Source organism: Perognathus longimembris, chromosome 26, assembly GCF_023159225.1.
Source record: "Perognathus longimembris pacificus isolate PPM17 chromosome 26, ASM2315922v1, whole genome shotgun sequence".
Classification (NCBI taxonomy): domain Eukaryota; kingdom Metazoa; phylum Chordata; class Mammalia; order Rodentia; family Heteromyidae; genus Perognathus; species Perognathus longimembris.
The window spans coordinates 3699251-3712420 of record NC_063186.1 but is presented as its reverse complement, the minus strand read 5'-3'; the positions used below and the strand labels follow the sequence as shown (position 1 = coordinate 3712420).

The 13170-nt window shown below is 46.1% G+C and overlaps 1 protein-coding gene across 1 annotated transcript in view; it reads right to left on the bottom strand.

Moving 5' to 3' along the window:
• Pik3cb (phosphatidylinositol-4,5-bisphosphate 3-kinase catalytic subunit beta) overlaps positions 1–13170 on the bottom strand; it is a 64111-nt gene that overhangs the window by 33329 nt on the left and 17612 nt on the right. The window contains exons 3-5 of the mRNA XM_048334508.1: positions 6371–6557; positions 4846–5071; positions 2579–2802 (exon numbers count right to left, since the gene is read on the bottom strand). Of these exons, the coding sequence (XP_048190465.1) occupies positions 2579–2802; positions 4846–5071; positions 6371–6523 (603 nt within the window). The 5' untranslated portion in view covers positions 6524–6557. The remainder of the gene's footprint in view (positions 1–2578; positions 2803–4845; positions 5072–6370; positions 6558–13170) is intronic.

Genomic DNA, 13170 nt, shown 5'->3' with positions numbered 1-13170 from the left:
CTGCTTCTCAGCAGTAAGTAGACAGTGAAGAGGCCAATGAGAAGCAAGAAGAAGGAAAGAGGGGGGACCAGAATGCACCAAGGTGGAGGGGGCAGCCAAGTGCCTTTATTTTGACAATGTCACATGCATTTTTGCAATGTTGCATTTTTGGTGGCAGGCATTACTTATGAAAGACCACAAGTAATAAATGACAATTCTGGGTTTATCTTACTTGGCTAAATAAATCTAAAACTTCTATGTGACTTCTCAAAACAATAGTGAGTTTAACAATTGGCTTAATATATCACCCAGAAGTCTAGGAGCTCATGGTTTTAACTCATCGGGGTGTGGTTAGCATCTCACACAGGAGACCAGGATGGGAAACACCCGCTGAGTCTCCAGCATGTGGAAGATGACACGGACATGACAGTGATGGGCACAAGTCAGGGAGGACAAGGCAGAATCTAAAATGTTTCAACCACATGCCTGCACAGTGAGAACACCGTCCTTCAGAGGCAGAGCCTCACGCCAGCAGGGACCATGGAAAGAATTACACGGAGTGTGACCGCATGCTCTCCAAACTCCACGGCTGCTTGGAATCCAGGAAGACTCAGCCCTTGTCATCTCTCCCCTATGTTCAACACTTCCTTTCACATGTACTTTACTATGATGATGATTATATTAAACTTTGTATATCCCCGGAGAGGCTTAACCTATCTATAATGAAAGTCAGATTGACCCAGAAAGGCAAATTACACTGAGCCAGTGTTTCCACATTGAGTGTTAATCACTCTTCAGCAGTAATGTCCTGATTCTACCTCTCTGGCCCTTGCAGAAGTCTCTAAATAGTACTGAAAGGATACTTAAAGTCTTCATTCAAATGAAACTTCAGTCACATTATAATTAAAGAGATGATAACAAATGCATTTCCTCTATACGAGAAGGGAAAATGCCAGAAGGCAGGATCCTTTTTCTCAGCTACTCTAAGAAATGCTTCTTAGGGCTGGGGATATAGCCTAGTGGCAAGAGTGCCTGCCTCGGATACACGAGGCCCTAGGTTCGATTCCCCAGCACCACATATACAGAACACGGCCAGAAGCGGTGCTGTGGCTCAAGTGGCAGAGTGCTAGCCTTGAGCGGGAAGAAGCCAGGGACAGTGCTCAGGCCCTGAGTCCAAGGCCCAGGACTGGCCAAAAAAAAAATGCTTCTTAAATGTTGTCTAAACAAACTACAAAAATATTACAGGATGGACCTCAAGAATGCTTTTACATAGAACACCTACTATTACAAATGGTCACTGTTACAGGTTATCCCAGAAAATTCCAACACCCACGAATCCCTCCTTTAGTCTCAGTCCAGCAAAAAGAGTCGGACAATCTAGCTGTGTAACTGTGAGCAATCACTATGGGTTGCTGTACACACTCTATTACAATGTCAGATTCCAATCAACATTCAATCTCATTCTTACAGAAAGCTAATGTAAGAATATGGGAAACGGAGACAAATTAACTAAGCCTTTCTTCTTCTTCTTTTTCGAGGTTATGGGGCTTGAACTCAGGGCTGGGTGCTGTCCCTGAGCCTCTTTGTACCTACCACTTGAGCAACAGCACCACTTCTAGTTTTTGAGTGGTTAATTGGAGATGTGAGTCTCACAGGGACTTTTCTGTCTGGGCTGGATTGGAACAATGATCCTCAGCTCTCAGCCTCCTGAGTAGCTAGGATTACAGGAGTGAGCCACCACCACCAGCTCAGGCCTTTCTTCTTTAAAATATCTACTTCGAGAAAGCAAGGGAAGGGGTAACAGTGTCCAAAAATCAATGTATTCATAGGCTGGGAATGTGGCTTAGTGGCAGAGTGCTTGCCTTGCATACATAAAGCCCTGGGTTCGATTCCTCAGTACCACATAAACAGAAAAAGCCAGAAGTGGTGCTGTGACTCAAGCGGCAGAACGCTAGCCTTGAGCAAAAGAAGCTCAGGGATAGTACCCAGGCTCTGAGTTCAAACCCCAGGATTGGCAAAAGAAAAACAGAAAATGTACTCATTACCTGACTTGTTTAATTGTACTTCCTCTGTACATCACCTTCATAATAAAATTTTTAAATAAATAATAGAAATAAAAAACATCTCTACAATTGAGATTTTTTTTTTTTTTTTTTTTTTTTTTTGGCCAGTCCTGGGCCTTGGACTCAGGGCCTGAGCACTGTCCCTGGCTTCTTCCCCTCAAGGCTAGCACTCTGCCACTTGAGCCACAGCGCCGCTTCTGGCCGTTTTCTGTGTATGTGGTGCTGGGGAATCGAACCTAGGGCCTCGTGTATCCGAGGCAGGCACTCTTGCCACTAGGCTATATCCCCAGCCCACAATTGAGATTTTTTTAATACCTCTTTAAAAGGTAAAAAAAACAATTGAATAGTGGAACTGTACAACATTGTTCTAACCCAGAAATCATGGGCAATAGGTATTACTCTAGACTGCTCTATATAATTCTAAACATTCTTCCCATCTCAATCTAAAATGTGTAGACACTTCCCAGAACAAAGCCACATTCAGGTGAAAAGCAGAGACGAAGTACAAAGTATTTCTTTCAAAACCATGGTGGTACCTGACTGTTTTCAAAGTGCACAGCCACGATGAGTTTTCCTCCATAGAGCTTGTCTTCTAGGTTTTCAAGGGCGGATGGCTCGTGCTCTGGTGGGTATGTCTGCTTCAGCCAGTCAATCCACGACAAACCTACCAGAGACTGAATCTTCTCCTCGCTGAACTTGCGCATTTTTCTCCGAAATTCATTCACTTCGGGATCCTTCAAAGCATCAAATTCGTGTAGACCTAAACATATTTCGTAAAGGTGTCAATTTCAAATGCTGATAATCATAAAAGAAAATTAAAGTACCTTCAACCAAAATGAACTTAGGCGTTTGGCTTTTCATCAGCCAGACAAAATTAGAAAGTACAAGAGAAGATCACAAAAGAAGTCAGGTGACACAATAAATACTAAGTCTCCTGTACAGCAAACAAGCACAAGGCTGGACTTCTAAACTGCCCAAACTTAAAACCTTTCAAGCAATGTGGACTGGGTACCCATCATACAACCATGAAAATTTGTAATATACAATATATTTTCTGATGTCTTTTTTTTTTTTTGGGGGGGGGGTTGGTGGTGGTGGTGGTGGTCATGAGCCTTGAACTCAGGGCCTGGGTGCTATCCCTGAGCTTTTCCATTCAAAGCTAGCATTCTACCACTTTGAGACATGGTACTACTTCTGATTTTCTGGTGGTTAATTGAAGATAAGAGTCTCACATATGCCAGGAGCCTGATGGCTCACACCTGTCATCCTAGCTACTCAGGAGGCTGAGATCTGAGGATCTTGGTTCAAAGCCAGCCCGGGCATGAAAGTCCACCATGAGATTCTTTTTTTTTTTTTTTTTTTTTTTTTTTTTTTTTTTTTTTTTGGCCAGTCCTGGGCCTTGGACTCAGGGCCTGAGCACTGTCCCTGGCTTCTTCCCGCTCAAGGCTAGCACTCCGCCACCTGAGCCACCGCGCCACTTCTGGCCGTTTTTCTGTATATGTGGTGCTGGGGAATCGAACCTAGGGCCTCGTGTATCCGAGGCAGGCACTCTTGCCACTAGGCTATATCCCCAGCCCCACTACCATGAGATTCTTATCTCCAATGAACCACCAGAAAACTGGAAGTGGTTCTGTGGCTCCAGTGGTAGAGCGCTAACCTTGAGCTAAAGAGCTCAGGGACAGCGCCCAGGCCCAGAGTGCAAGCCCCACAAATGACCAAAAAAATTTTTTTAAGAGCCTCACATACTTTCCTGCACAGGCTAACTTTGAACTGCAATCCTCAGCCTCCTGAGTAGCTAGGATTACAGGCATGAGTCACCAGTGCCCAGTGTAACAAAGTTTAACCACCTAAAAAGAAATATACCTTTTCTTTACAAATCAAGTAAGTCACAATTCAAACATACAAGAAAGGCTAAGACTCTAAATGCTGTTCCAAATGGTATTTGAGAAACATAAGCCTGCAAAGTTATTTAACTTAAAGGTCATTAAACTGTGCGTGTTGGGAGAGGAGGGCCATGCACGGAGGCGGGCAGGGGGCTTAAAGACATCTGTACCTTCCCGTCAACTTTTCTGGGAACCTAAAAATGTTCTTAAAACAAAATCTTAGCTGGGAATGGTGGCACACCTCTGTAATTCCAACACTAGAGAGGCTAAGGCAAGAAGAAGACCAGAAGTTCAAAGTTACCTTGAACGACACAGCAAAACCCTCGGGGGCGGGGGGGGGGGGGAAGGCAGAGAGATCTGAGGTGGGATGACAGGCATGTGCCACACTAGCACAGAGACAACATTTCGTGGATACAATATGATCTTTCTGGATAGCTTAGCTCTGGACTGTGATTGGGGGAGACGCTAACATCTAGAGCACTTTGCCTATGACAGTTGGTACACATTCTTTCTGTGTACAGATAATACAGATTACACACAAGGACACCAGATACCACATGCACCTAACAAAAACTCTTATTTTATCCATTACAAGTCACATCTACGCCACCTTCCACGCGGCTTCCAAACTCTGTCTCTATCCACGCCTCTCAGTTCTTCCAGCCTGCCTCTAATCCTTCACTATCTCTCTTTTTCAGGTTACTGTATGTTTGTATGTTTCAGACATAAGCTCTTGGATTCTGTGGCAATGTCGCATTGCTAGAGGAGTTTCTGAACCTTTACTCTCTATTCTGCACTTACCTTATTCTCAAATTGTAAACACCACTGGTCCATGGACTGCATGCACTTAGAAAAGTAGTAACTCTTATACATTTAACAACAGGTATGTCAATTATCCAAACGAAGAACTTTTCAATTACCTTTTCCTATAAGGACTCCAATTTTTGAGTCCAATTTTTCTGCTGGGTCACAACTTCTTGTCACTAACTTGAGAACTGGGAGAAAAGGCCTGACATCACAAAGCCTGCGTGTCTCATCTTCCAGCTCCTCGTAAACAGCAGTTTGATTCACACATGCAAACATATAGGAGTCAATTTCCATGAGCAGGTTGAACATTGGGTAATGGTGAACTTGCTTCCATAGCATCTGCAGGAGAAACAACACTGTCTACAATGGATTCCTGGCTCAAGGGTCCAAGAACACCCTGTAGCACTGTGTATACAACTCATACCTCCAATGGGCAAACCAAGCATTCAGTACTAAGGACCTGGTGAAGCGAATTCTAAGCCCTACCATAAGAATAACATGCAAACACAATGGTTGGAGGCATGGCTCAGTGATGAGAGTACCTGCCTATCCATTTTCAGGCCAGCTATACCAGACCCTGTCTTCAAAAACAGGAAACAAAGAAACAAACAGAAGAAAGAAAAAATCTCCAGTACTAAAGAAGCCTGGGTAAGAGGATCTGGAATTCAAAATGAGTCTGGGCCATATTTTGAGTTCCAGACCAACCTGAGATGCACAGCAAGACCCTATTAAAAGAAAAAAAGAAGAGAAACATTAAACAGAAAGCTTAGAAAAACAATTTCATATGCATGTTGGTCTTTGGTAGAAAATTCTTCCCTGAGAGTCAGCATGAAGAGGAACGGGACCAATCACACACATCATGAGAGGAATTCAGTACAAGTTCAAAGACAGCAACTTAAAGATTTTTAACTCAACTGTGACAGCTTTAATAAGTCGAACAAACATTTCAAACAAGCTAATGTAAGCCAATTGTTCTTAATTCAGGTATCACTTGTGACCTAAAATCCAGCCACAAGTGGACAACAGTATCAGCCTGGGTGATGTGTCCACGAAACAGGACATGGACCAAAAACACCTTTGAAATGTAGTGACTTACAGGTGGAACTTCCCTCAGACTTCCCAGTATCTACATAAAGAAGTGATGTAGAGGGGCTGGGGATATGGCCTAGTGGCGAGAGAGCTTGCCTCATATACATGAGGCCCTAGGTTCGATTCCCCAGCACCACATATACAGAAAACAGCCAGAAGTGGCGCTGTGGCTCAAGTGGCAGAGTGCCAGCCTTGAGCAAAAAGGAAGCCAGGGACAGTGCTCAGGCCCTGAGTCCAAGGCCCAGGACTGGCCAAAAAAAAAAGAAGTGATGTAGAGGGCTCGGAATATGGCCTAGTGGCAAGAGAGCTTGCCTGGTATACATGAAGCCCTGGGTTCAATTCTCCAGCACCACATATCTTGAAAACGGCCAGAAGAGGTGCTGTGGCTCAAGTGGCAGAGTGCTAGCCTTGGGCAAAAAGAAAGCCAGGGACAGTGCTCACTCAGGCCCTGAGTCCAAGCCCCAGGACTGGTAAAAAAAAAAAAAAAAAAAAAAAGAAGTGAGGTAGAGAATAGATGTAAGAGTCCAGAAATTCTAGCCAGGGACATACCTGCTTAATAGAAGAAATGGTGGCTTCCCAAGGTACCTCCAGCTGGATGTAAATCCCAGTGGGCAGAAGGAAGTCCACGGGAATGGAGCCATCGGACGCTATGTGTGAGTCCACCGCCCAGATGTCAAGGATGTCTGCCATAGCAGGAGGCATTATGGGGCTGAGGCACACTCATAACCACGGGGACCTAGAGGTCAGAGCAAAAACCCAATGACCACATCTTAGAAACATGACAAACCAGGTGTTTGGGAGGTGGAGGCAAGAGGATGATGGCTTGAGGCCCAAAGTTCAGCCCAGGTCACATAGCAAGACATTGTCTTACAGAAAAGTGTGTATGAGAGAGAGAGAGAGAGAGAGAGAGAGAGAGAGAGAGAGAGAGAGAGAGAGAGAGAGCCCACGTTCTACACTGAATCCTTGAATTTCAATATAATCAATAGAGGCAAGTCCCAGTGATTGATGCCTATAGTCCTACATACTTAGGAGGCTGAGATGTGAGGATCATGGTTTGAAGCCAAACTGGCCATTCATGATACTTTGCTTCCAATTAACCACAGAAAAAAAAGTCTTTGGGAGAGTAAGGGGGCACAGAAATGGAGGGACAAGGGGTAAACAAATGCAGCAGTGGTACACACTAGACACTATACTGAAAATACAACTTGTGGGTGGGGATGGGAGGGAAAAAAACTGGGTGAGGGGAGGGGTGACATTGTCCAAAAAAAGTACTCTTTAACTGATGTGGGGAACTGTAACCCATACATCACCTTTACAATAACAAAAATTAAAATTAAAAGAAGAACTTAACGGGATGAAGCCTCACTCCCAATATGGAGTAGGCAATGCTGACCTTGTCTAGCCATCTGAAGACATGGCCAAGGTCTACTTGGTAGGAAAGCACATAGTTTGATTAGAGCAGAGAGCCAGGAGGTAGCTGAAGAGTGGCCAGGATGAGGAATGGGACACTGTCGACAAGGTAGAGACCCCATGGATATGCTGTAGACAGGGGTAACCACCCCCCCCCCCAAAACCTGACTTCCAGGATGACCACTTGAGCCAATGCACAGGAGTGTGGCAAATACAAAAGCAATTAATTGTGGCTTGCCCCACTCCGGGCACACTTTGGTGCCTCCGCCCAGACGCGTGTCTGACTCCCAAGTCTCACTGTGTCTTGCTCCGGTGAGGATGCTCTGAGATGCTCGGGCATAAGGTGTGTGGCTGTGAATGCCAGCATCTTCCCCCTCTCGTTTCCTCCGGGCTCTTGTTTACGAGTGCCACAATGCGGAGTGACTGCAGTGCGTCCGCGCAGAGCCGCTGTGACAGTGAGTCATAAGGCCCGGCGGACCAGTGCGGCGGAGGAGCCGGTGAGTAACCAACAGCCTTCACGTCACATCTAGGAACTGCGCCAGTGCCAGAAAGCCATCTGGATGGCAAACGGCAACACGAGGAGAATTTTAAATAGCTTACAGCTGGAGAGAAAGCCCTACTCCAGGCTCTGCACAGCACAGCTATTTCTGCCTACTGTCATTTCGAAAGTAAGTTACAACCCATAAAAATTAAAAGAGCATCCTACAAAGGCTGGGATTTCTTCCCACCCATTCCAGGATTACTCCTCTGCACAAGGATTTCGGTTTGCTCTGTACAACTATTTATTACTTGCTTGTCTAGTTTAAAGCTTTTGTTTGGGGACCAGTTCTCCTCCTCAAGTCATCCAGCCAGGAATGACAAAATGCTTCTGTGAGCAGCTTTCATGTCTGCCTCTCAGTGTTCAGAACACTGCAGAAGTGTCTGTCCTCCGGATCAAGTCTGTTTTTGTTTTTTTGGTCAATCGTGGGGCTTGAACTCAAGGCCTAGGCACTGTCCCTAGGCTCTTTTGCTCAAGACTAGCACTCTACCACTTTGAGCACTACTTCTGGTTTTCTAGTGGTTAAATGGAGACCTGGGCTGGCATTGAACCTCGATCCTCAGATCTCAGCCTCCTGAGTAGCTAGGATGACAGGTCCTGACTACCAAGTCTTCTTTCTAGAGGACACAGTAAGCCAGGAGAGGTGGGCAGTTCTAGGCCTTGACCAAAAGGGAAGAAGCCCAGAGTTACTGTGCTAGAAGTCTGATGCCCAGTGGGCTGATGTGGAAGAGGTCAAGCCTAGCAGTTCCATGGGGCATTCCGCCTTTGAAGGGACGGCTCATGTTTTCATGGGACCCCCAGCCCGTGCTCAGGCCTCAGATTTTCCAGGTGAACAGCTGTGAGGCAACACCAAGGAGCCTTCAATGGAGGCCAGGCTCATAACTGTCTGGTCTTGACCTTCAGGTGGCTCCAAAACCAGGAGCAAATTTGTCTGTTTTTCTTTAAGCATCATCCAGACTCAGGTAATTTTGTCACAGCAAATGAAAATGGACACATGTCCTCAGTTGACGAGCTGAGGCGGCACCATATGTCCCTGTCATCAAACCATCTCCCTGCCTCAGCATAGGGCCCACGCACAATGGGCAGAGAGCTGTTAGTTTGGAAGATAACAATTCATCTCATGTCATGACATCCGGGATCCCAAAAGATCTGAAATCCTTGCAGTTATACTTGTTTTGGTGTTATCTTATTTGTTTGTTTTCTGAAGCTGGGTCTTGCTATACAGTCTAAGCTGGCCATGAATTCCAGATCCTCTGGCCTCTGTCTCCCAAGTATCATGCAACTCCACAAAACCCCATCTCAACCAATAAAAGTTGGGGTGTGGTGGTACATGTGTCACCCTAGATTCCCTGAAAACATAAACAGAAAGGCTCAAGTCCAGGCCAGCCTGGGTATAAACTCAAGACTTACTCAAAACATAACAGAAGTAAGCAGTGAACAAGTGGCTCGAGCCTCAGGAGGCTGAGATCTGAGAATCAGGTTCAAAGCCAGACCAGGCAGGAGAGTCCATGAAACTCTTATGTCCTTAACCACCAAAAAAAAAAAAAATAGTTGGAAGTGGAGCTGTGGCTCAAGTGGTAGAGTGCTATAGCCTTGAGCAAAAGAAGCCCAGGGACAATGCCCAGGCCCTGACTTCAAGCTCTAGAACTGGCCTTAAAAATAATGATGACGGGCTGGGAATGTGGTTTAGCGGTAGAGTGCTTGCCTAGCATGCATGAAGCCCTGGGTTCAATTCCTCAGTGCCACATAAACAGGAAAAGCTGGAAGTGGTGCTGTGGCTCAAGTGGTAGAGCGCTAGCCTTGAGCAAAAGTAGGCAACAAGCCCCAGGATTAGAAAAAAACAAACAAACAATGATGATGATGATGGTGCCGGCACCAGTGGCTCACATCTGTCATCCTCGCTACTCAGGAGGCTGAGATCTGAGGATCGCAGTTCGAAGCCACTGCTGTGCTCCTTTTCTGATTTTTAACCCCTGCGTGTGATGAGGAATCTTTGGGATGGCACTCAAGTCTAGACACGAACTTCAGTTATATCTCGCATACACTTCTGTGCCCATGGCCCAAAGAGAATTTTACACACCCTTTGAGTAGGCCTGCATCTGGCCTGCGAGCCACCACACGATGTCAGGTGGAGGATCTCCCATTTGTGTTATCACCTTGCCACTCAAAGTGTTTGGCAGGAGCCAGGTGTGGTAGGAGGCTAAGGCAGGGGGACCATGTTAGAGACTCATTTGGGAACACAGTGAAACAGTGTTTCATTAGAGAGAGAGAGAGAGAGTTTTGATGGACTGGGCATGTGGCTAAGAGGAGGCCCACTCGCCAAGGAAGCACGGGACCCTAGTGCAATCCCCAGCACACCACAAAAACAAAAAAAAACAACAACAACAAAACAAAAACAAGTTTGGAGTATGAAGCTTAGATCAGGACACTTTACTTGTCCTACCACACAATTATACCTAAAGTATACTGCACGTATTACGTATAAAACAAGGAACCTACCACATAAGCAAAGCTGTATTTCACAGCATCGGTAACTGTCTTAACATGTTCTCACACTGGAAAACTCTTTTCAGGACAACAAGGCTGCTGTGTCCGCATCTTTACGTACCACTTCCTCCATCATGTGGCAGTCAAAAGGCTACGTGAGCTGTGTACAGCATCAAACAGGCCCCATCGGAAAGGTCATGCAATACAGACAGCCGGGTTTCCTTCACAATGTCCTCACTGTCTAGGGCAGACTACAGGACAATCTGACCACAGTTATTTTCTCAGGAAAAGCAAAGAGCACATCACATTATCAGAGGGCCAGAAACTGTAGGCGCTCAACAATATCATCTTTATGAACATTATTTCTAACTGCGTAAACATCCAATACATATGAATGAAAAGAGCCCTGAGGCAAAGAAGAACTACTGGAGGAAAAGGAACTGGCAAAATCTGGAAGGCAAGTTTAAACCATACCACTGACCACTGGCATACTCGTTCGTTCATAAAGATTATACAACTCAGCAAGAAGCTCCGAAGGCAAATGTTCAAATTAAAGCGGATCCTTTAGCCGGGAGGCACAATGAAGATATTTGCTGGGGTATAGCTCAGTGCATGGCTCATGCTCAGCATGTGTGTGCCCCAAGCACCTAAGAGATAATGTTACTACTGATCCTTCTAGAAACTGACCCTGTCCTAATTGCATAGAAGGTGAAACCGTCAAGAACTTCTCTGTACCAGCTGCAACCACCACCATCATTTTCCTAAATGGGGAGTATCTTTCCCCAGCTGTCAACCAGGAACTCAGCCTGCCACCACAGGCATCGTTAATACATTCCGTGACAGGTCAGGCCATGGGGACTTATGTGCCCTCTCCTGCCTACCTCTTCAGCCTTCTCTCACCTACTCTGGTCCTTAAGCCACCTGCTGAGATCCAGCAGGAGGGAATTCTTTCAAGACTTAGAACATATCCGGTTCCTATCAGCCCTGAGCTTTGCACTTAGCTTCACTTGCAAGGGGTCCGGGTCCCTCTTGTCTTTGACACCTTACCTCTAGCTGGCCAGTTACTCTCTACCACCTGCCCTATTTTCTTCCTCCTTTCATCAAATCTAGGCTGGTTATTTCCCTGTTGGTTCTAGCCATCAGTTTCATGGGAACACTGACCATGTCTGTACGAGTGCCCAGCCAGCACAATGCAGCTGTTCAGTAAGTACTGCTGAATTTGGTAATTACCCTACAGTGTTTTTCCTGGGTGTTATCTTCTCCCTTGATCCCAAATTGCTATTGATTAACTATGTGTCTGAAAGTTTCAACCCCCACTTTATTAAAGTAGAATGGGCCAAGGCCAGTTGCTCACACCTAACTACACAGGAGGCTGAGATCTGAGGGTCTATGTTCAAAGTTCAGGCAGTAAAGTCTGAGACTCCATTTCCAATTAACTAGCAAAATGCCACATGAGGGCCATGGCTCAAATGGTGGAGTGCCAGCCATGATTAGGAAAGCAGAGCAAGATCACAAGGCCATGAGTTCAAGTCTCAGTACCAGCACACACAAAGTAGGATAAGGAGGCTAAGGGTGTAACTCAGAGGTACAGGGTATACCTGTCATGTGTGGGTCACTGCACTTGATGGATCCCCAACATCACACAAAAAAAAGGTAGGATGGGGCTGGGGATATGGCCTAGTGACAAGAGTGCTTGCCTTGTATACATGAGGCCCTGGGTTCAATTCCCCAGCACCACATATACAGAAAACGGCCAGAAGTGGCACTGTGGCTCAAGTGGCAGAGTGCTAGCCTTGAGCAAAAAGAAGCCAGGGACAGTGCTCAGGCCCTGAGTCCAAGCCCAGGACTGGCCAAAAAAAGGTAGGATGAGAAGTGGAGCTGTGGCTCAAATGGCAGTGCCTCAGCCATGAGCAAAGAAGTTCAGAGGCAGGCAGGCGCCGGTGGCTCACCCCTGTCATCCCAGCCACTCAGGAGGCTGAGATCTGAGGATCGCGGTTCAAAGCCAGCCTGGGCAGGAAAGTCCATGAGACTCTTATCTCCAATGAACCACCAGAAAACGGGAGTGGTGCTGTGGCTCAAAGTGGTAGAGCACTAACCTTGAGTGAAAAAGCTCAGGGACAGCCCCCACCTCCTGAGTTCAAGCCCCAGAACTGGTACAAAGAATTAATTTATTAACCTTAAAGGGTAGGATAACAAAGACTCTAATTTTCTTCCTCTGCCTAAAAGTTCCTTGACTTGGAGCTGGGAATGTGGCCTAGTGGTAGAGTGCTTGCCTAGCATGCATGAAGCCCTGGGTTCAATTCCTCAGTGCCACATACACAGAAAAAGCAGAAAAAGTGGTGCTGTGGCTCAAGTGGCAGAGTGCTAGCCTTGAGCAAAAAGAAGCCAGGGACAGTGCTCAGGCCCTGAGTTCAAGCCCCAGGACTGGCAATAAAAAGTTCCATGACTTATTCCCTCTCTTTAGTCCTTTAGTTTTGGTTCTGAAGGTTGCTGCTCTAATGTAAGAGTTAAACGTTAAACCCTTTTTTTGGGGGGGCCAGTCCTGGGCCTTGGACTCAGGGCCTGAGCACTGTCCCTGGCTTCCTTTTGCTCAAGGCTAGCACTCTGCCACTTGAGCCACAGCACCACTTCTGGCCGTTTTCTATATATGTGGTGCTGGGGAATCGAACCCAGGGCTTCATGTATACGAGGCAAGCACTCTTGCCACTAGGCCATATCCCCAGCCCAGAGTTAAACCCTTTTAAGCCCTTGGATCATATCTTTGATTCAACTTTCCAGCCTCCTCAGGGTAAGAGATTAATCACTTTCTTTAATATTTAAACACCTGTAAGGAATCCTTCTCTTTTACTTAACGTATACTACTTGGTAGTGCTGAAACACCTAGCAAACCAGATCATCCCTGTCAGGAAAATGT